Genomic DNA, 25335 nt, shown 5'->3' on the forward strand with positions numbered 1-25335 from the left:
ATACCTTTGTCCCCACCTCCGTATATTTAAGAAAATGTTCCCCATGGTCGACCCAAGGAAGGACGCCATGGCAAACAGTCCCCTAAGGTTGAGGGGGCAGTTTCTACGCTAGCCAAACGCACGACTATTCCCATTGAGGACAATTGTTGTCTTTTAAAGATCCTATGGATAAAAAATTGGAGGGTTTGCCTTAAAAAGATTTTGTTCAGCAAGGTTTCCCTCCTCCAACCCAATTTCGTGCATTATTCCTGTCACTACGACGGCGTGTTTTTGGTTCGATGAACTAGAAAAGTCGCTCAATAAGGAGACTCATATAAGGAAGTCATGGACAGAATTCACGCACTTAAGTTAGCTAATTCCTTTATTTTAGATGCTGCTTTGCAATTGGCGAGGTTATTGGCGAAAAATTCAGGGTTTGCAATTGTGGCGCGCAGAGCGCTCTGACTAAAGTCTTGGTCGGCGGATGTATCTTCCAAGACAAAATTGCTTAATATTCCTTTCAAAGGTAAGACCCTTTTTGGGCCAGAATTGAAAGGAGATTATTTCAGACAACACTGGGGGGAAAAGGGCCATGCCCTCCCCACAGGATAGGCCTTTTAAGGCTAAGAATAAGTCCAATTTTCGTTCCTTTCGTAACTTCAGGAACGGACCGTCTCCTAACTCTGCAGCCTCTAGACAAGAGGGTAACGCTTCCCAGGCTAAGCCAGCTTGGAAACCAATGCAAGGGCTGGAACAAGGGTAAACAGGCCAAGAAAGCTGCTGCTGCTACCAAGACAGCATGAAGGGGTAGCCCCCGATCCGGGACCGGGATCTAGTAGGGGCAGACTTTCTCTCTTTTGCTCAGGCTTGGGCAAGAGATGTTCCGGATCCCTGGGCCACTAGAAATAGTCTCTCAGGGTTATCTTCTAGAATTCAAGGAACTTCCTCCAAGGGGAAGGTTCCACATGTCTCGCTTATCTTCAGACCAGATAAAGAGACAGCGCATTCTTACATTGCGTAAGAGACCTATTAAACATGGGAGTGATACACCCAGTTCCAACAGCGGAACAAGGTCAGGGGTTTTACTCAAACCTGTTTGTAGTTCCCCAAAAAAGAGGGAACTTTCAGACCACTTCTGGATTTAAAAATTCTAAACAAATTGCTCAGAGTTCCCATCGTTCAAAATGGAAACCATTCGAACTATTTTACCTACAATCAGGAGGGTCAATATATGACTACCGTGGATCTAAAGGATGCGTACCTACATATTCCTATCCACAAAGAGTCATCATCAGTTTCTAAGGTTCGCCTTTCTGGACAAACATTACCAGTTCGTGGCCTCTTCCGTTCGGTTTAGCCCACTGCTCCCCGAATTTTCACAAAGGTGCTAGGGTCCCTTCTAGCGGTTCTAAGACCGAGGGGCATTGCAGTGGCACCTTACCTAGATGACATTCTAATCCAAGCGTCGTCCCTTTCCAGATCAAAGGCTCATACAGACATTGTGTTAGCCTTTCTCAGGTCTCACGGGTGGAAGGTGAACATGGAAAAGAGTTCCCTGTCCCCGTCTACAAGAGTTCCCTTTCTGGGAACAATAATAGATTCTGTAGAAATTAAGATCTTTCTGACAGAGGTCAGAAAATTAAAGCTTCTAAAGGCTTGTCAAGTTCTTCATTCTATTCCTCAGCCTTCCATAGCTCAGTGCATGGAAGTAATAGGTCTAATGGTGGCAGCAATGGACATGGTTCCTTTTGCTCGAATTCATCTAAGACCATTGCAACTGTGCATGCTCAGACAGTGGAATGGGGATTATGCAGACTTGTCTCCCCAGATTCAAGTAGACCAGTTAACCAGAGACTCACTCCGTTGGTGGTTTACTCAGGATCACCTGTCTCAGGGAATGAGTTTCGCAGACCAGAGTGGGTTCCATTTGTCACCTACCGACACCAGTCTATTAGGCTGGGGCGCGGTCTGGGACTCCCTGAAAGCTCAGGGTCTATGGTCCCCGGGAAGAGTCTCTTCTCCCCATTAAAAACATCCTGGAACTGAGAGCGATAATTCAATGCGTTCCGGCCTTGGGCCTCAGTGAAGGCCGGGATTCATAAGATTCCTGTCGGACAACATGACGACTGTAGCTTACATCAACCATCAGGGAGGAACAAGAGTTCCTTGGCGATGAGAGAGGTATCCAAGATCATCAAAGGGCGGAGGATCACTCCTGCCATCTATCTGCAATTCACATCCCAGGAGTAGACAAGCTGGGAGGCGGATTATTTGAGTCATCAGACTTTCCATCGGGGGAGTTGGAACTCCACCCGGAGGTCTATTGCCCAGTAAACTCGATTATGGGGCATCTCCAGACATGGATCTTATGGGCGTCTCGTCAGAACTTCAAAGTTCCTTGCTACGGGTCCAGATCAGGATCCCAAGGCGGACTCTAGTGGATGCATTAGTAGCGCCTTGGTCGTTCAACCTAGCTTATGTGTTTCCACCGTTTCCCTCTCCTTCCCAGGCTCGTAGCCAGGATCAAACAGGAGAAGGCCCTTGGTGATTCTGATAGCTCCTGCGTGGCCACACAGGACTTGGTATGCAGACCTGGTTGAATATGTCATCGGCTCCACCATGGAAGCTACCTTTGAGACAGGATCTTCTAGTACAAGGGTCCATTCGAACATCCAAATCTAGTTTCTCTGCAGCTGACTGCTTGGAAATTGAACCGCTTGATTTTATCAAGCGTGGGTTTTCAATTCAGTGATAGATACTCTGGTCCAAGCCAGAAAACCTGTGACTAGAAAGATTTACCATAAAATAATGGAAAAAATTATATGATGGTTGTGAATCCCAAGGGATTCTCATGGAGTAAGATTAAAATTCCTCAGGATTCTTTCTTTCTCCAATGGGGTTTGGATAAAGGGTTGTCAGCGAGTTCTCTAAAGGACAGATTTCTGCTTTATCTGTTTTGTTACACCAACTCTCCTGGCAGCTGTGCCAGATGTACAAGCTTTTGTAAAGGCTTTGGTCAGAATCAACGCCTGTTTACAGACCCATGACTCCTCCTTGGAGTCTAAATTTAGTTCTTTCAGTTCTTCAAGGGGTTCCGTTTGAACCTTTACATTCCATAGATATCAAGTTACTATCTTGGAAAGTTCTGTTTTTGGTTGCTATTTATTCTGCTAGAAGAGTTTCTGAATTATCTGCTTTGCAGTGTGATCCACCCTATCTGGTGTTCCATTCAGATAAGGTCGTTTTGGCGTACCAAACCTGGTTTTTTCTTCCAAAAGTAGTTTCCAACAAGAATATTAACCAGGAAATAGTTGTTCCTTTTCTGGTGTCCCGAAATCCAGTTTCAAAGAAGGAACGTTTGTTACACAATTTAGATGTGGTCCGCTAAGATCTTTAAAGTTCTATTTAGACGCAACAAAGGATTTCAGACCAAACTTCATCTTTGTTTGTCGTTTACCTCTGGTAAGAGGAGGACCAAAAGCTACTGCTACCCTCTCTTTCTTTCTGGCTGAAAAGCATCATCGATTGGCTTATGAGACTGCCGGACGGCAGCCTCCTGAACGAATCACAGCTCACTCTACTAGGCGCTGTGGCTTCCACATGGGCCTTCAAGAACGAGGCGTCTGTTTGACCAGATATGTAAGGCAGCGCTTGGTCTTCTCTGCACACTTTTGCAAAAATTTTACAAATTCGATACTTATGCTTCTTCGGAGGCTATTTTTTGGGAGAAAGGTTTTGCAAGCCCGTGGTGCCTTCCGTTTAGGTAAACCTGATTTGCTCCCTCCCTTCATCCGTGTCCTAAAGCTTTGGTATTGGTTCCCACAAGTAAGGATGACGCCGTAGACCGGACACACCAATGTTGGAGAAAACAAATTTATGCTTACCTGATAAATTTCTTTCTCCAATGGTGTGTCCGGTCCACGGCCCGCCCTGGGTTTTTTAATCAGGTTTTGAAAAATTCTTTCTCTATACATTACAGTCACCACGGCACCCTATAGTTTCTCCTTTTTTCTCCTAACCGTCGGTCGAATGACTGGGGGGCGGAGCCAGAGGAGGGGCTATATGGCAGCTTTTGCTGTGCTCTTTGCCATTTCCTGTTGGGGAAGAGAATATTCCCACAAGTAAGGATGACGCGCTGTGGACCGGACACAACGTTGGAGAAAGAACATTTATCAGGTAAGCATAAATTCTGTTATTTGTTAAAAATTGTTAAGACATAAAGGTTCTTTTCAGAGCAGTAACCCCTAGCTTGCCAGTGATCACTATAAATCACTGGCACTAGCATAGTAGCACTTTTTTTTGCTCTCTGTGCATTTTTTTAGAGGGTTAATATTTTTTTTTATTTTTTTGTGAGACCCAAGGCTCTTATCAGAGCCATTTAGCTATTTTAAATTATTATTTTTGTTAAAAGAAAATGTGAGCCATTAACCCCTAGCTTGCCAGTGATCACTATAAACCACTGGCAATAGCCAATAGCAGCACTTTTTTTTTGCTCTCTGTGCATTTTCGGGGTTAATAATTTTTTTAATTTTTTTTTAAAACCCAAAGCCTCTTATCATAGCCGTTTAGCTAGTTTAAATTATTTTTTGTAAAAAATTGTGCGCCATTAACCCCTAGCTTGCAGTGATCACTATAAATCACTGGCAATAGCAATAACTTTTTTTGCTCACTGGCTCTTGCACAAAAGTAATTTTTCAGAGCCATTTAGTAATTTAAATATAAATTTGGAGTTGATTTTTTTTTTTTGTTTAGTTTTTTTTTTTTTTCTTCTCTGTGACAGATAAAAAAAATTAAATCATGTCACAGAGAACATTTAGTGCCTGAGGAGGCATATGCCCTTCCTTGCGTCAGAGTCAGATTACCCACTTTACTGCCAGGTTTGCAGAGGCTTATACACCTGGAAGGGAATATATGTGTGGTGAATACCTGATGAAATATAAGGGAAGGCTGGGATTCAAGCAGTATATTCCTTCCCAAACACTCCAAGTATGGAGTAAAGGTTCATAAGCTCCGGGAGATCGAGACTAGGTATACCTCAGGCCTTCTGGGTTGTACGAGGGAAAGGAATATCCACCTTGACCCTCCAGGCTGCCCAGAACATATGAGAAACCACTGGCAAGATTGTCTGGGACGCTGATTTTACCCCTAATTAACCAAGGGTACCACTTGTATGTAGACAATTTTTATACAAGTGTCCATTTGTTCAAGCTACTGTATTGTTTTGATACAGTAGCTTGCGGTACAATTAGAAAGAACTGCGCAGGTTTCCCCAAGACAACTTGCACGCACCCGGTTAGTTAACGGGGAGACCTCAGCTCTGTGCCAAGTGGAGCTGTTGGCAGTAAGTACAGAGACAGAAGGATGTATACCTTCTTACCACCATCCACACAGAAAGGACTGTGGATGGTCTCTGTACGTGGCAGAGCTGAGATCATAAGGAAGCCAGTGTGCATCAAGTCTTATAACCAGCATCTGGGTGGGGTTGATCTAGCAGATCAGCTGCTGCAGCCCTACCTAATTATGCGGACCGAACAAGGCCTGGTACAAAAGGTTGCAATTTACTTAATGCAGATTGCAACCCACAACGCTTTTTTGTTGTTCAAAAAAAGCAAACCCTGGAATGAAACTGACTTTTTCGCAGTTTCAGCTCCAGATCATTTTGAGGATTTTGTACCAAGATGCACCTGCTCCCCCGGGCGTTGATGGGAGGGAACAGAGTTGGGGCTTCCCATTTTATTTTCAAAATCCCCCCCTACTGCGGTGAAGCAGATCCTCAGAAGAAATGCAGAGTCTGAACCAAGAGGGTGCAGAGAAGGACAGCACTGTCCTGATGTCCCTAGACAGCCTGGAATCTGCATGGGGACTGCTTCAAGCGGTATCACACACTGGTAAAAAAAAAAATATATATTTTTTTTACATTTGTCATTCTGTTTTGTTTTGTTTTTTTTTTTGTTTTTTTTTTTGGGGGGGGGGGTTGGTGTACATTACTGTTACTGAGTTTTTTTAATTTTTGTTTTTTTACTTTTACTGTGCCAGATTTTAAATTCTCACTGTTTCTATTTTTTATAAGTTCTAAACATTGGTGCTGTATTTTACAAAAACCCTTGTCAAACCTATGCATGGGGGGTATGGGTGTACTCAGAGGATTCTTGCATAAAACAACCCTGGTAGTGTTTTCCTTGCAATAACTTACAACTGGCTCTCCTAAATCATAGTCAAAAAGCAATGTGTGTGTAAAATTAAAATTGAAAAACTGACCCCCCATACACTTTCTCCAATTTTGTTGGCTAAAACCAGTTGCATTGAAGGCATAAAAGCCCTCCATATACAATACCTTGGGGTGTCAATGTCTTCAAATATATACACTTTCATGGCAATAAATAAAACTGTGGTATGCTTTAGGCCCCAAACTAAGATAGGCCTATCAGAAAGAAATACTTTCAACTGAAATTACAAGTCATACATTTGTAACTGAACCTTCCCAGACATCTGGCACACCTATGCATGGGGGTCTGGGTGTAAACAGGGGGTCTTGCAGAAAACAACCTGGAGTTTTTTTTTGCAATAACTCCTAAATCATAGGTAAAAAAACAATGTGTGTGTAAAAATGAAAATTTTAAAATTCCCACCATACACTTTCTCCAATTGTTTGGGCTCAAAACAGGTTGCATCAAAGTACTCCATATACAATACCATGGGGTGTCAACGTTTACAAATATATACACTTTCATGGCAATAAATCAACCTGGGGTATGCAATAGGCCCCCAAACTAAATATTGGGCCTATCAGAAATAATACTCTCACTTTCAACTCAAATTACAAGTCATACAATTGTAACTAGAACCTTCCCAGAATCCTGGCGCACCCTATGCATTGGGGTCATGGGTGTAAACAGGGGGTCTTGCCAGAAAACAACCTGGAGTGTTTTCTTTCAATAACTTACAACAGGCTCTCCTAAATCATAGACAAAAAGCAATGTGTGTGTAAAAATAAAAGTTGAAAAATTACCACCATACACTTTCTCCATTTTTTTTTGGCTAAAACCGGTGTATTCAAAGGCATCAAAGCATTAGATATACAATACCATGGGGTTTCAACTTTCATGGCAATACATACAACTGGAGTATGCAATTAGGCTCCAAACTAAATAAGGCCTATCAGAAGAAATACTCTAACTTTCAACTCAATTACAAGTCATACAATGTAACTGAACCTTCCCAAAATCCTGGCAAATATATGCCATGGGGGCATGGGTGTAGTCAGGGGGTCTTGGAGAAAATAACCTGCAGTGTTTTCTTTTAATACATTTCTTACAACAGGCTCTCCTAAATCATAGTCAAAAAGGCAATGTGTGTGTAAAAATGACAATTGAAAAATTACCACCATTACATTTTCTCCAAATGTTTGGGCTAAAAACAGTTGCATCACAATGCTTCAAAACACTTCATATACAATACATTAGGGTTAACTTTTCAAATATATGCACATTCATGGCAAGCAAATGAATTGGGGTACGTAAAAAGCACCCCCAAGAAGAAGATAGATAAAGATATGTTAAATGTGAAAAAAAAAATCACAAACCATGTCAGAAGTTTGGCATTGCACCCCCAACAAGCCCAACACACATATGATAGGTGGTATCACTGTACTCAGTGATATGTTGTTGAACACATATAGAGGTGTTTTGTGTGAGTAACACATAACAGGAGCTGAGAATTCATGCCTAAAATACAATGTGTGTGAAAAATAACACAAAAAATGACTACCCAAAACTTTGACAAAGACTGGTGGTTGAATTAGTGCATTAAATGTCTTAAAATACCAGCATTTCAAATACCCCTAGGGTGTCTACTTTTCAAAAATATATGGTTTGATGGGGGTAAATTACATTGGCCAGCTTCAAAAATGTCCCAAATAGGACATGGGTGCATGAGATATGAAAATTCCAAGTTGGAAAACTGGGAAGTATCACTGTACACATATTAAGGTGTTTTTTTGTCATTAAATCATAACAGAACTAAGAATCCCATGCCTTAAGTACGTGTGTAAAAAATAACACAACAAATGACTACCCAAAAGTTTGACAAAGACTTGTGGTTGAATTAGTGCATGGAAAGTGTTAAAATACCAGCATTTCAAATACCCTAGGGTGTCTACTTTTCAAAAATATATGGTTTGATGGGGGGTAAATACATTGGCGGCTTTCAGAAATGTCCGAAATAGGACATGGGTGCATGATGACAGATGTGAAAATTTCCAAGTTGGAAAACTGCAATGCGCCCCCTAAAAATAAGGCCTTTTAGCCCCCTGAGAATCTGACCAAAACCTTTTTAATGGGTGGTATCTCTGTAGATGTTGTTGAATACATATTGAGGTGATTTTGTCAGTAAAACATAACAGGAACTAAGAATTCATGCCTAAAATACAATGTGTGGTGAAAAATAACACAAAAAAAATGACTACCCAAAAGTTTGTCAAAGACTGGTGGTTAAATAAGTGCCAGAAACAGAAATGTCCGAAATAGGACATGGGTGCATGATGACAGATGTGAAAATTACAAGTTGGAAAACTGGAATGTGCCCCCCTAAAAATAAGGCCTTTTCACCCCCAGAGAACCCGACACACCTATACATGGGTGTATCACTGTACTTAGGAGATGTTGCTGAACACATGTTGATGGTGTTATTTGGCCGTAACCCTTAACGTTACCTCAATAAATGTATTCTTAAATTGCTATTTTGTCAAAAAAATTGCCAATATTTTTTTTTTTTTTTTATTTTAATTTGGCATAGATTGGTGGTAAAATGGTTGCATGAAAAGAAGTCAAAAATACCCCAAGTTTAATTCCTTAGGTTGTCTTCTTTTAAAAGATATATACATGTGAAGGGTTATTCAGGATTCCTGACAGATATCGGTGTTACAATGTAACTATCGCTAATATTCGGGGGGAAAGAATGGTTTGGAAATAGCAAAGTGCTATTTGTACTTATTGCCCTACTAACTTGCAAAAAAAGCAAAGAACGCATAAACATTGGATATTTCTAAACTCAGGACAAAATTTAGAAACTATTTAGCATGGGTGTTTTATGGTAGTTGTAGATGTGTAACAGATTTTGGGGGGTCAAATTTAGAAAAAGTGTGTTTTTTTCCATTTTTTCATCATATTTTATATATTTTTTTAAATATATAGCTAAATTAAAATATATGATAAAAATAATAGTATCTTTAGAAAGTGCATTTAATGGTGAGAAAAACGGTATATAATATGTGTGGGTTAGAGTATATGACTAAGAGAAAAATTACAGCTAAAACACAAACGCTGCAGAAATGTAAAAATAGCCTTGGTCCCCAATGGTCAACAAATGGAAAAGTGGTCTGGTCACTAAGGGGTTATTTGTAGTGAAACCACAAGAGTAATATTGGTTTCACAATCTATGTATACACAGTAGTACTTTTAACTAAATTACAGCAGTTAGCCCTTTGTTCAATTCATGCACCATTCTTTACTTAGGGGGAAAAACTATTAAAGTATACATAGTATTACAATGCAAATATTAATAAACTACAATTCAAAACTGTTTTTCTGAGTGCCTGACACTAAAATGATTTCCTTAAATACAGTTTTAGCATCATTTGACTGTTAGTTACATGTAATACATATGCTGATGACTTGACTTACATTTTAATAAGCTCAGTTACAGTAAGGGAGAGATGGGATATTTGATCGCTGGGAGCTTAAGTTACACAAAACAAGAAAGAATGAGAGAATGGAACTGAGGGAGAAATTTCAGATGCTGATTCTGTTAGAAAGAGAAAGCTGTGCTATGCCGGTTTACCATAACAGATGCATCTTCCTTTGGAGTAATAGTGTAACAACCTCAGAGAATGCAAAGCTGAATCAGAATAGCCAGCCCAGACCAAAATTGTTTTCAGATGCATGCTGAGCTCTGGTTTATATGCTTGAAATGCTGCCCAGTGGTTCATTGAATTTGTGTTTGATGTATACTGCATAAGCTAGAAAGTTGTGTGAGGAGGAAAGCCAGTATGCTGTAGGTAGTCATGAAAAGTAATGAGCTGCAAATTATGAAAGGAAGGTCACTATGGAGGTCACTACAGAGAGATCACTTCTGATGTATAGATAAGATATTCAGGTACTTGCCTTGCACACCAGTGTAAGGCATTTGTAAATACCTGTTCATTTATCATCATCTTGTGCCAAAGTCCAATCAGAAATTATAAATAAAAGTTACATAAACAGTCATCCATATTAAAATCATAAGACATTTATACAATATAATAATAATATGCTTGCAAAACATAATTTCCTTCTTTACAAATAATATGCCCTAGTGTGCTATACACAACACTGAAATTTCTAAATTATCATTAATTAAATCAATACATCTGTGCATAAAAATCCACATCTAGAACCTTAATCTACATTTGATAGGGTGTTGTACAAAAAAAAACAATAGGGTGTCCAGGCAAACGTCTAGCATAGTGAAAAAGAGGATTGTCCCGAAGCTGTAATAAATGTCTAACATTATAGTTCCCCTCACATTGAAGGCTTAAAGGGACAGTCAAGTCCAAAAACTCTTTCATGATTTTAAATAGGGCATGTAATTTTAAACAGCTTTCCAATCTACAATTATCACCAATTTAGCTTTGTTCTCTTGGTATTCTTAGTTAAAAGCTAAACCTTGGATAGTTAATATGCTAATTTCTTAGACCTTGAAGGCCATGTCTAATCTAAATGCATTTTGGACCCGTTTTTCACCACTTGAGGGCAATAGTTCATGTGTTTCATATAAATAACATTGAGCTCATGCCCGTGAATTTACAGAGGAGTGAGCACAGATTGGCTAAATGCAAGTCTGTCAAAAGAACTGAAATACGCGGGCAGTCTGCAGATGGTTAGCTACAAGGTAATTACAGAGGTAAAACATGTATTATTATAAACTGTGTTGGTTATGCAAAACTAGGGAATGGGTTAATTAAGGAATTATCTATCTTTTAAAACAACAACCAATTCTGGCTGTTGACTGTCCCTTTAATTAAAGGATGCCCCTTCTAAAGCAACATAATCCCACTGTGCCTTTATTTTGTAAACTAAGACCTACATAGCTACTTGTGCACAATTAGTTCCAATGGAAAAAACAAAGATATTTTAAAAATATATATATTTACCTTCAATGTTTTCTCTACCTAATGCTTCTGTAATTACACCAGTGCTCAAAAGCTGCAGCATCTTCTGCTTAAATCAAGGAGTTTCAGCGTCATCAGCTAGTCCTCCCCTGGTACCCAGAGTAGAGCGTTTCCCGCTGCCCAGTTTCTGTTAACCTTTTAATAAAGTTATACATTTTCTTGCAGTGCTCTATGTCTTTTTTATATGGGCCCTGGGTGCTGATATTGTAAATAATTGTGTGGTGAAACAGGGCTTTGTTTCTGGTCTACTGGGGTATGTTTTGGATGAGATTCATAAAGGCAATTTTAATATCCAGAACCCAGTCAATTAGTAAAATATACTGCAGGTGCAAAACTGCACCTTTCTCCATTGTCTCTGTTTCCATATTCCTAATCTCTATGATTATTGGTGGACCCTGATACACCTCATCAGAATAAAAAAATTATATATATATCATATATATAATATATATATATATATATATACTATATAATATATAATATATATATATATATATTATATATATATAATATATATATACTAACAGCAGAAAAATTCCAGCACATCGGTAGTGATGAATATCACACAGGAAAATGTGTAAGATCAAAAATGTTCTTTTAATTCATCAAATAAATACATCAATCAAGCCAAAAAGAAGTAGGAGTCAATCTGGTCAAACATGTTTTCGTCAGTAAAAACGTAACTTCCTCAATGACCTAAGGTTAAGGGGGGTAGCAATCAAACTTATATAGGGCCAAAACAGCACACCCCCAATTATAATTGGTTAACTCTTTCAATGTCTCACAACAAATAACAAATAAATGCCTGCACCCTTACCCAATAGTTAGCTACTCATATAAAATATATACAAACCTATCACTATACATTTTTCATATCATGTTTACAGTATAAGTATAACAAGTCTATCAAGATAAATGCACAAATAGGTATATTAATATTGCTATAGTATTTCAGCTGAATGGGAATTCCCTTTTGCACTTCCTGTGTGTTATGTTATGGAATATTACCTTTATCTATAAAGTATATCATTTGAAATGGTGCAATTTTAAAATGACACATTTTTCTATAAGTTATGAGAGGTAATAAACAAATCTGAATCCTTTTAGTTGCTATCAGTCTATTAATTATACCGACACCAGATGAATAACAAAAATTAACTTTATTAAAGTATTTTGTTATTAATAATTAGCATTTAATAGAAACCTAAGCAATCAAAATATACAGAGATGTAAACGACAGTTCTATAATAATCACTAACGCGATAACATAACTTCAAATAGCAAGGAAAACAGAATAATACAGAGATTTAAACTATAAAGATGATTAAGTCATATTTTCAAAATAACACAAACATTGGCATGATGATAGGAACCAAATATTTCATTATAACCCTCTAAGGTATTTGCAGAGATCAGGTATATTAATAATTATGAACAAACCGTCAGATGATAATCTATCCTAATTCCTTGATTCACCCGGTGTTATTGTCGACAAATAAGACCAGGTGGTAGGAATTTTTATAAAGAGAAACACAAAGCTATAAAAACAATTAATTATTTTACCTGATTAAATATGAAAAGGCATTTTACATAAATGTTAAATGTAAATCTTAATGATATTAACATCTAAAGTGACTTTCTTTCATACATCACCAAAGTAAATAAATTCCCCCCTTTTTCAGGACAGGAATCAAACTGTCAGGTCGTAGATCTGTCCCAATAGGCTAAACTCGTCTCAGCAGTTATAATCCAATAATCTCGGACCTCTGTAGTTGATTAGTAAATTACCAACTCCATAAATTATGTGACCAGTTCAAAAGCCCAGAAAACGACCCCCTCCCCTTGGGCTAGACCCCTATATATTTCCCATTCTCTCATCTAGGAGGAGTCATTAATTATATATTTTAATCATTGATTAACATAAAATTAATTAGATGAAATATTATTGTTTTAACAGTAGATGGCTCTCGCATATAAAAATATTTTTAAAAACTATTGGAAAAAATATTGGAAAAACACTTATTATATTTATGTTTACCCCAACATTCCTAAACTACAATCAAGGTTATAAACTGCACTTATTTACAGAAATAAGCGACTAGCTGGGGCCTAAGCAAGTAAACTACCTTGAATAATGAAAAACATATTGATATGAAACTTCTCAGTCAGCAAGACTGAGGAAAACAAAATTCAATGTAATAATAGCTGAGCCCTGGTTAAGCTTAAAACAAGAAAACAACATGGAGTCTGTTCTGTCATGAAAAATTCATGACAGTTATTATCTAATGTAACCTTAGGACATAAATATGGGTTAATACAATGTATATTTCTCTTGTAAGGTGTATCCAGTCCACGGATCATCCATTACTTGTGGGATATTCTCCTTCCCAACAGGAAGTTGCAAGAGGATCACCCACAGCAGAGCTGCTATATAGCTCCTCCCCTAACTGCCATATCCAGTCATTCTCTTGCAAACTCTCAACATAGCTGGAGGTAGTAAGAGGAAAGTGGTGTAATATAGTTAGTTTTTTCTTCAATCAAAAGTTTATTGTTTTTAAATGGTACCGGAGTTGTACTATTTTATCTCAGGCAGCATTTAGAAGAAGAATCTGCCTGCGTTTTTCTATGATCTTAGCAGAAGTAACTAGATCCACTGCTGTTCTCACATATGTCTGAGGAGTGAGGTAACTTCAGAGGGAGAATGGCGTGCAGGTTATCCTGCAATAAGGTATGTGCAGTTTAAGTTTTTCTAGGGATGGAATTTGCTAGAAAAAAAGCTGCTGATACCGGATTAATGTAAGTTAAGCCTAAATACAGTGATTTAATAGCGACTAGTATCAGGCTTGCTATCAGAGGTATATACTCTGATTAATGTGCAATATAAAACGTTTGCTCGCATGTTTAATCGTTTTTATATATGCTTTGGTGATAAAACTTATTGAGGCCTAGTTTTTTCCACATGGCTGGCTTGATTTTTGCCTAGAAACAGTTTCCTGAGGCTTCCCACTGTTGTAATATGAGTGGGAGGGGCCTATTTTAGCGCTTTTTTGCGCAGTTAAAATTACAGACAGAGATATTCAGCTTCCCTCAGCAGTCCCCTGCATGCTTTAGGACATCTCTGAAGGGCTCAAAAGGCTTCAAAAGTCATATATTGAGGAAGGTAAAGCCACAGTGGAGCTGTGGCAGTTGTTGTGACTGTTTAAAAAATGTTTTTTTTTCAATTTGTTAATCCGTTTTTGGTATTAAGGGGTTAATCATCCATTTGCAAGTGGGTGCAATGCTCTGCTAACTTGTCACATACACTGTAAAAATTTTGTTAGTTTAACTGCCTTTTTTCACTGTTATTTCAAATTTTAGCAAAATTTGTTTCCCTTAAAGGCACAGTAACGTTTTTTATATTGCTTGTTTAACTTGATGTAAAGTGTTTTCCAAGCTTGCTAGTCTCATTGCTAGTCTGTATTAACATGTCTGACATAGAGGAAACTCCTTGTTCATTATGTTTAAAAGCCATGATGGAACCCCATATGAGAATTTGTACAAAATGTATTGATTTCACTTTAAACAATAAAGATAAGCTTTTATCTTTAAAAAAATTATCACCAGAGGATTCTGGCGAGGGGGAAGTTATGCCGACTAACTCTCCCCACGTGTCAGACCCTTTGACTCCCGCTCAAGGGACTCACGCTAAAATGGCGCCAAGTACATCAAAGACGCCCATAGCAATTACTTTGCAGGACATGGCGGCAATCATGGATAATACCCTGTCAGCGGTATTAGCCAGACTGCCGGAATTCAGAGGAAAGGGTGATAGCTCTGGGGTTAGACGTAATACAGAGCGCGCAGATGCCTTAAGGCCCATGTCTGATACTGCGTCACAATATGCAGAAGCTGAGGAAGGAGAGCTTCAGTCTGTGGGTGACATTTCTGATTCGGGGAAACCTGATTCAGATATTTCTACTTTTAAATTTAAGCTTGAGAACCTCCATGTATTGCTTGGGGAGGTGTTAGCTGCTCTGAATGACTGTGACACAATTGCAGTACCAGAGAAATTGTGTAGACTGGATAAATACTATGCAGTGCCGGTGTGTACTGATGTTTTTCCAATACCTAAAAGGTTTACAGAAATCATTAATAAGGAGTGGGATAGACCCGGTGTGCCGTTTTCCCCCCCTCCTATTTTTAGAAAAATGTTTCCAATAGACGCCACCACACGGGACTTATGGCAGACGGTCCCTAAGGTGGAGGGAGCAGTTTCTACTTTAGCAAAGCGTACCACTATCCCTGTCGAGGACAGTTATGCTTTTTCAGATCCAATGGATAAAAAATTAGAAGGTTACCTTAAGAAAATGTTTATTCAACAAGGTTTTATCCTGCAGCCCCTTGCATGCATTGCGCCTGTCACTGCTGCTGCAGCGTTCTGGTTTGAGTCTCTGGAAGAGGCCTTTCAGACAGCTACTCCATTGACTGAAATACTTGACAAGCTTAGAACACTTAAGCTAGCTAATTATTTTGTTTCTGACTCCATTGTTCATTTGACTAAACTAAACTAACGGCTAAGAATTCTGGATTCGCCATCCAGGCGCGTAGGGCGCTATGGCTTAAATCTTGGTCAGCTGACGTGACTTCAAAGTCTAAATTACTTAACATTCCCTTCAAGGGGCAGACCCTATTCGGGCCTGGTTTGAAGGAAATTATTGCTGACATTATTGGAGGTAAGGGTCATACCCTTCCTCAAGACAGGGCCAAATCAAAGGCCAAACAGTCTAATTTTCGTGCCTTTCGAAACTTCAAGGCAGGTGCAGCATCAACTTCCTCTGCTACAAGACAAGAGGGAACTTTTGCTCAATCCAAGCCATGCTAGAAACCTAACCAGTCCTGGAACAAAGGCAAGCAGGCCAGAAAGCCTGCTGCTGCCTCTAAGACAGCATGAAGGAACGGCCCCCTATCCGGTAACGGATCTAGTAGGGGGCAGACTTTCTCTCTTCGCCCAGGCGTGGGCAAGAGATATTCAGGATCCCTGGGCGTTGGAGATCAAATCTCAGGGATATCTTCTGGACTTCAAAGCTTCCCCTCCTCAAGGGAGATTTCACCTTTCGAGATTATCTGTAAACCAGATAAAGAAAGAGGCATTCTTACGCTGTGTGCAAGACCTCCTAGTTATGGGAGTGATCTGTCCAGTTCCACAGTCGGAACAGGGACAGGGTTTTTATTCAAATCTGTTTGTGGTTCCCAAAAAAGAGGGAATCTTCAGACCCATTTTGGATCTAAAGATCTTAAACAAATTCCTCAGAGTTCCATCATTCAAAATGGAAACTATTCGGACCATCCTACCTATGATCCAGGAGGGTCAGTACATGACCACAGTGGATTTGAAGGATGCTTACTTTCACATACCGATTCACAAAGATCATCATCGGTTCCTAAGGTTTTCCTTTATGGACAGGCATTACCAATTTGTGGCTCTTCCCTTCGGGTTAGCTACAGCTCCAAGAATCTTTACATAGGTTCTGGGATCGCTTCTGGCGGTCCTAAGACCGCAAGGTATATCAGTGGCCCCTTATCTGGACGACATCCTGATACAGGCGTCAAGCTTTCAGATTGCCAAGTCACATACGGACATAGTTCTGGCATTTCTCAGGTCACATGGGTGGAAGGTGAACGAGGAAAAGAGTTATCTATCCCCACTCACAAGAGTCTCCTTCCTAGGGACTCTGATAGATTCTGTAAAAATGAAGATTTACCTGACAGAATCCAGGTTATCAAAGCTTCTAAAACCTTGCCGTGTTCTTCATTCTATTCCGTGCCCTTCGCTGGCTCAGTGTATGGAAGTAATCGGCTTGATGGTAGTGGCGATGGACATAGTGCCATTTGCGCGACTACATCTCAGACCACTGCAACTATGCATGCTCAGTCAGTGGAATGGGGATTACACAGATTTGTCCCCTCTGCTAAATCTGGATCAAGAGACCAGAGATTCTCTTCTCTGGTGGCTATCTCGTGTCCATCTGTCCAAAGGTATGACCTTTTGCAGGCCAGATTGGACAATTGTAACAACAGATGCCAGCCTTCTGGGTTGGGGTGCAGTCTGGAATTCCCTGAAGGCTCAGGGATCGTGGACTCAGGAGGAGAAACTCCTCCCAATAAATATTCTGGAGTTAAGAGCAATATTCAATGCTCTTCTAGCTTGGCCTCAGTTAGCAACCCTGAGGTTCATCAGATTACAGTCGGACAACATCACGACTGTGGCTTACATCAACCATCAAGGGGGAACCAGGAGTTCCCTAGCAATGTTAGAAGTCTCCAAGATAATTTGCTGGGCAGAGACTCACTCTTGCTACCTATCAGCAATCCATATCCCAGGTGTAGAGAACTGGGAGGCGGATTTTCTAAGTCGTCAGACTTTTCATCCGGGGGAGTGGGAACTCCATCCGGAGGTGTTTGCTCAATTGGTTCATCGTTGGGGCAAACCAGAACTGGATCTCATGGCGTCTCGCCAGAACGCCAAGCTTCCTTGTTACAGATCCAGGTCCAGGGACCCAGAAGCGGCACTGATAGATGCTCTAGCAGCGCCTTGGTTCTTCAACCTGGCTTATGTGTTTCCACTGTTTCCTCTGCTCCCTCGACTGATTGCCAAAATCAAACAGGAGAGAGCATCGGTGATCTTGATAGCGCCTGCGTGGCCACGCAGGACCTGGTATGCAGACCTAGTGGACATGTCATCCTTTCCACCATGGACCCTGCCTCTGAGACAAGACCTTCTACTACAAGGTCCTTTCAATCATCCGAATCTAATTTCTCTGAGACTGACTGCATGGAGATTGAACGCTTGATTTTATCAAAGCGTGGCTTCTCCGAGTCAGTCATTGATACCCTTATACAGGCACGAAAGCCTGTCACCAGGAAAATCTACCATAAGATATGGTGTAAATACCTTTATTGGTGTGAATCCAAGAATTACTCATGGAGTAAGGTTAGGATTCCTAGGATATTGTCCTTTCTCCAACAGGGTTTGGAAAAAGGATTATCAGGTAGTTCTTTAAAGGGACAGATTTCTGCTCTGTCTATTCTTTTGCACAAGTGTCTGGCAGAAGTTCCAGACGTTCAAACTTTTTGTCAGGCTTTGGTTAGAATTAAGCCTGTGTTTAAACCTGTTGTTCCCCCATGGAGCTTAAACTTGGTTCTTAAAGTTCTTCAAGGGGTTCCGTTTGAACCCCTTCATTCCATTGATATCAAACTTTTATCTTGGAAAGTTCTATTTTTGATGGCTATTTCCTCGGCTCAGAGAGTCTCTGAGTTATCTGCCTTACAATGTGATTCTCCTTATCTGATTTTCCATTCAGATAAAGTAGTTCTGCATACAAAACCTGGGTTTTTACCTAAGGTAGTTTCTAACAAGAATATCAATCAAGAGATTGTTGTTCCATCATTGTGTGCTAATCCTTCTTCAAAGAAGGAACGCCTTTTACATAATCTGGACGTGGTCCGTGCTTTAAAGTTTTACTTACAAGCTACTAAAGATTTTCGCCAAACATCTACACTGTTTGTTGTTTACTCTGGACAGAGGAGAGGTCAAAAAGCTTCGGCAACCTCTCTTTCTTTTTGGCTTCGGAGCGTAATACGCTTAGCCTATGAGACTGCTGGACAGCAGCCCCCTGAAAGGATTACAGCTCATTCTACTAGAGCTGTGGCTTCCACCTGGGCCTTTAAAAATGAGGCTTCTGTTGAACAGATTTGCAAGGCGGCGACTTGGTCTTCGCTTCATACCTTTTCAAATTTTACAAATTTGATACTTTTTCTTCTTCGGAGGCTATTTTTGGGAGAAAGGTCTTACAGGCAGTGGTGCCTTCCGTTTAAGTTCCTGCCTTGTCCCTCCCTTCATCCGTGTACTTTAGCTTTGGTATTGGTATCCCACAAGTAATGGATGATCCGTGGACTGGATACACTTAACAAGAGAAAACATAATTTATGCTTACCTTATAAATTTATTTCTCTTGTAGTGTATCCAGTCCACGGCCCGCCCTGTCCTTTTCAGGCAGGTCTAAATTTTAATTAAACTACAGTCACCACTGCACCCTATGGTTTCTCCTTTTCTCGGCTTGTTTCGGTCGAATGACTGGATATGGCAGTGAGGGGAGGAGCTATATAGCAGCTCTGCTGTGGGTGATCCTCTTGCAACTTCCTGTTGGGAAGGAGAATATCCCACAAGTAATGGATGATCCGTGGACTGGATACACCACAAGAGAAATACATTTATCAGGTAAGCATAAATTATGTTTTACCTAGGTTAGATACATTTAATACAAGATATAGATTATCAAAACTTTAATCAACAAATAATTTTACATCCCATTCGCTATTCAGTCCTACAGGAATCCTGGTCCCCAACTGGAAGATCCAGAACACTTCCTGTTGTTGTAATGATCTATAACTCCCTCTGGTGTGTCACAGTACATGCCCTATACCTTGCACTGATAATAAAGAGCTGTTAGATGCATGATATTTGTGTAAAGGCAGGGCTTTGGGTGTAGTTGATTCTGGATCTTCAGTTGCACGTAAGGATTCCTGTAGGACTGAATAGCGAATAAGATGTCAAATTAATTGTTGATTAAAGTTTTGATAATCTATATCTTGTATTAAATGTATCTAACCTAGGTAAATATACATTGTATTAACCCATATTTATGTCTTAAGGTTACATTAGATAACAACACACAGGGAGTACAAAAGGGAGTTCTCATTCAGCTGAAATACTATAGCAATATTAATATAGCTATTTGTGCATTTATCTTGATAGACTTGTTATACTTATACTGTGAACATGATATGAAAAATGTATAGTGATAAGTTTGTATATATTTTATATGAGTAGCTTACTGTTGGGTAAGGGTGCAGGCATTTCTTTGTTATTTGTTGTGAGACATTGAAAGAGTTAACCAATTATACAGGGGGTGTGCTGTTTTAGCCCTATATAAGTTTGATTGCTACCCCCTTAACCCTTAGGTCATTAAAAAGTTACATTTTTACTGATGATTCATGTTTGACCAAATTGACTCCTACTTTTTGGCTTGATTGATGTTTTAATTTGATGAATTAAAGAACTGTTTTGATCTTACACATTTTCCTGTGTGATATTCATCACTACCGATGTGCTTGGAATTTTCTGCTGTTCGAGTATCATTAATTGGGAGGCGAAGGTGAGGCTTCCCCACTTTTTCCCTTTTTGCACCTGACTTTAGTGTTTGTTTTCCCGGATTGCAGGACTGGGCAAGTGGAAATGACGCACAGCGTGAAGAACGTCGGAAGACACACTGAAGAAAGAGGAGGATTTTCGGAGCGCCTACTAACGCTGTATTCAGGATATATACTGTACATATATATTTAATTCATTATAGGAACGTTAAAAAAACATACATTTTTAAAATGCCCTTTTTTAGATGCATCAAAGTAATTTTCATTTTGTTTTGTCCTGGGAAGAGTAAATGGCATATAAATGTGACATCTGTGGCACTATTAACACGTTGAGATTTGTGGGTATAATAATGCTGAATGACTAAGTGTGAAAATTCCATTTAGTGGTTTGTTTTTATTTGTTTAGTACTTTTAGTGAGAAGCACAGTATAAGCTATTTTACAATTATGTATGCCAGTTTCATTGGGTTACTAATATTCCTTTTCAGGAAAGTACCAGATAAATCTGCCAGGTAACTGAATCACTCAAAATCAATCAGTAAAATGGAATGCAAGGCCCTTTTTTAATATAAACATAAATACATTTTACACTATCTCCCCTTTTTTAAGCTGAAGAACCTTCGACATCGGTATCCACAGCAGGGTGCATTTCCTTTACAACTATGCAAAGACATCTAATATTGTATTAGCACTTGTAGCAGTAGAATAAGCATGGGTTACATATGTTTTCAGTAGATTTAATGAGTACAACATATGCAAGTTAATTTAGTCATTTTTTCGATTCTGAAAAATGTTTGTTGCTTGTTTGCAAACTTGTATCCTTAAATCATGTGCACAGATATCTATTTTTGTAGCAAGAGCCTGTAATATATATCCACTTACATTTTTTCTGAATCTGGGTCGGAAAAAGAAAATCCCGTGGAATTTTCAGCACATGATGATGTTTTCAGGTATGTGTAAAGTTTACATTAGATGTAATTTCCATTCAGCAGTTAAAGAATCGAGCAATAACAATAGGAATATTTTTTTGTTAAAAGTAGATTTGAGTTGGTTACTTTTCCTTTCCTATAATGTAAGTTGTTTTTTTTTTTGTTTGTTTTTACTATGGGTCTTAAAGGGACACTGAACCCAAATTTTTTCTTTCATGATTCAGACAGAGCATGCAAATTTAAGCAACTTTCTAATTTACTCCTATTATCAATGTTTCTTCGTTCTTGTGCTTTCTTTATTTGAAAAAGAAGGCATCTAAGCTATTTTTTTTTTGTTCAGAACCATGGAAAGCACTTGTTTATTGGTGGGTGAATTTATCCACCAATCAGCAAGAACAACACAGTGTGTTTACCAAAAATGGGCCGGCATCTAAACTTACATTCTTGCATTTCAAATAAAGATACCAAGAGGATGAAGGAAATTTGATAATAGGAGTAAATTAGAAGGTTTCTTAAATTTGCATGTTCTATCTGAATCACAAATTAAAAAATGTGGGTTCAGTGTCCCTTTAAATAAGTTATGCATGTTGTAGCATAGGTCTTATGGTGTCTAAATGATATGCCTGTTAGCTTTGAAATAAAATATCTTCCATTGGTATCATCAGCACTGATCTAAAACCATAAGCAGAATATTTAAAAATATGTAGCAATGCCAACTTTAGCACAACTGACACTGCTGTATTGGTTTCAATATACATTACAAAAAACAACTCTTACCTCACATTTTCAGTAAAAAAACATGTTTAACTACTGCTTTTATATTAATTACAGGAAAAAAGGAAGATTTTAAATGCAATAATTAAATGCTAGAGTGTGACTATTTTATTATGGAACTATTGCTTGCATGGGCTTGTGATACAGGTGTGCCAGCCTCCTAACTGTTAATTCCTAACTTTCATGATTCAAATAGAGCTTGCAGTTTTATGAGACAAACCCTTTTTATTTCTATTATCAAATTGTGCACAGCAATTTCATATGAACACTTTATGAGGCATCAGCAATGTATTGAAATTTATTAGAAAAAAAATCTCTTTCTCATTTAAAATTCAGAGTATGTGCTATTGTGTTGTCTTTTTATTATCCACAATTTTACTATGCAATTCTACTGTATTTAATTATCATTTATGAAGCAGCAGTTGTAAGGCCTTTGTTTCCTAACCTTTATGCCAAATTAGATGTGCTTGAGTTAAATCACCACAAATTAATTACTTTGGGTGATTGACAGGCCCTGCTTTCATGTGAATTGGTTACACAAGAGCAGGATGTGGGGGGTTCACAAGTATATTCTTGTGCAATAATAAATACAACAATAAATGTGTTTAGCCTCAAGAAAGGGGTTAAAATATAAAATGATCTCTTACATAGGAATTCACTACTGATGTTAAGCTGAACACAGCCTCTGTGCCAATCATGGGAAGCCTGTGTATGTACCCACCAATTACCAGTCTTATTAAATTCTAAACTGCAAGTGCTTTGCCACTTCAGAGCTAGCTTCAACTTTGTGTTTAATCTCAGTCTGTGTAAGATATAGTACAATAATCTGGATTTTTATGGGAATTAATTGTTTGATAAACTAGATCTTAAATGGCATGCTTTGCTATATCAATGTATTTATTTTGAAGAGAAATTGTTCTATTTTTCCCAATAGATTGGATATTGCTAATCAGTATAACATTGAATATGGGAACATCTTAATAAATTAAATAAGAAAAAAAAAAAGCTGGAAGGTAACTGTTGTTAAATCCTTCTAATAATAGTAGATGACTGATCGGTATTTGCACTTTTTGGCACATGATCCTTGAAATCAAATATGTTTTAATAAAACTAAAGTAAGAAGAGAAATGAAAATCATTAAGCGAGACTCAGAATCCGGTTCACATTTTGTCAAGTAAAAACATAAAGGGCCATTAATTCTGTACTTTGATAAGGGCCTAAGAATAAGGTGTCATATTTCATCTCCTCTCAACACATACTTAATGAGTCCAAGCTAAATCAACACTACTCGATAAATTCCTTTTTGAGCATTAGTAATGTGATGAAATCTGACAAGATATGAGAACTGTGCACTCTTGTTCTTGGAAATACATTTAATATAAGCTGCAGTAGATAGCATTGAAAGTCATAATGCAATTATATATTTGGAATAATTCTACTTTATTAAGAAGAAAAAAAGGCTTATGCCAAAGATGGTTCTCAACATATGGAGGATCAAATGCTTTGGTGCACAATCAATAATGAAATGCATAGACTTTTTGTTGTTGTTGCTATTTTAATCATCATCTTTACTCACATTTAACACCACACACATTGGTATTTGATGCCTTTCTAAGCACTGTGCACAAACTGATGTGATACCTGTCTTTTGAAAGCTGCTTTTCATTTGTCTGCATTGGGGTTTGGCAGCTATTTTCAAGGCTTTAAAAGGTTGAAATTTGTCTTTATCAGCGACCTGCAGTCATCTGTTATTTTCTCTTAGCATTCTCCTGTCATCCGTTACAGTCTGGCCTTGCTTTTTGCTTCTACTTCTTTTTTTTTTTTCTTTGACACATTCAAAATCACAGCTTTTTCTGCACCCCCTCAACGTAATGCTATGCACTGTAGAGTAGGTTATTACTGATGCACTTTAAACAATATTATGCCATTTCATTCACATTCTGGCTGCCATTTTTTCTCATGACCTTTTTTTTTTTTTTGACATACAGCTAAGGACAGTAAGCTAAGTTGTCCTCTTCACAAATTCTATGGTGTGTTTTAGATATATTTAGTATTTGAACATTTGTCACAAGTAAAAAAAAAAAAGAAATAAACCTTTTCATTACTATATCTGCCCTCCCCCACAAGTAGGGCGGGCTCTACAATTGAACTGGGGGGCCCCATGGCATTTCAGTTGTGTGACACATAAAGACACCACATTCCAGTTAGTAGTGCTTTTGTGAATTAAGGGGTAGATTTAACAAATGTTGGACATACATACACTGTCGCCATTTAACATTGCACAAGCATTTCTGGTGAAAAGATTGTGCAATGCCGCCCCTGCACATTCGCCGCTAGCAGGGGGTGTCAATCATCCTGATCATATCTGATCGGGATGATTGCTGTCTGCCACCTCAGAGGTGGCAGATGAGTTAAAGGGACTTAAATCCTCAAAATTTTCTTTCATGATTTAGAGAATGCAATTTTAAACAACTTCCAAATTTACTTCTATTATTTAATTTGTTTCTTTCTCTTGTTATCCTTTGCTGAAAGGTTTATCTAGGTAAGCATGGGAACAGTAAAGAACCTAGGTTCTAGCTGCTGATTGGTGGATGCATGTATATACTGACTGTCCATAAGTATATTTTTGTTTAAAGGGACAGTAAACGTTACTTTCAAGTTTGCATATTATTAAAAATCATACTTTAGTTATAAGAATAAAGTGTAAAATGTTTTGCTTTCCTATCATCAAAACTTTATTTTTCAGATTATAGTATTCAATTTTGCTCCCCCATCTGGCCATCCTGAACATTTTTTTATTTTTTTAGTCGTGCAATTTAGCTAATCCGGAGAGGACCGATCACCTCATATTGCTTGAAGCCGCACTCTCAGACTAATGCTGAGCTGATGCGCATGCTGAAAAACCCTCCTACTTTTATACAAACACAAAAGATAGAAATACAGGAACGCTTTGCAAGTATATAAACATTGATATAAAAATACATCATGATACATTTATATAAATATACATATATACAGTATTTATTTGAATTGCCATTTTTTTTGTCAGAAGCTCAATACTTTGATATTTTATAAAAAAATTATATTCTCTGTTTTATATTGGTTAAAATACTAACCTCGCTCGTTATTTACAAAGGGGTACAATTTTAAAAAGCATAAATTATATTTAGAAGAAACGCTTCCTTCTAGAGGATTGATAATAACTTATTTTGCAATCCACTGTTTACATTTATCTGTCCAGTGACAGAGCGTGTGAGAC

At 38.4% G+C, this 25335-nt stretch overlaps 1 protein-coding gene across 1 annotated transcript in view; it reads left to right on the forward strand.

Annotated features, from left to right (window-relative positions):
* Positions 1–25335, forward strand: part of SLC9A9 (solute carrier family 9 member A9) — a 1902281-nt gene that overhangs the window by 1024945 nt on the left and 852001 nt on the right. Inside the window, exon 11 of the mRNA XM_053710011.1 lies at positions 21212–21323. Within this exon, the coding sequence (XP_053565986.1) occupies positions 21212–21323 (112 nt within the window). The remainder of the gene's footprint in view (positions 1–21211; positions 21324–25335) is intronic.

Source organism: Bombina bombina, chromosome 4 (genome assembly GCF_027579735.1).
Source record: "Bombina bombina isolate aBomBom1 chromosome 4, aBomBom1.pri, whole genome shotgun sequence".
Classification (NCBI taxonomy): Eukaryota; Metazoa; Chordata; class Amphibia; order Anura; family Bombinatoridae; genus Bombina; species Bombina bombina.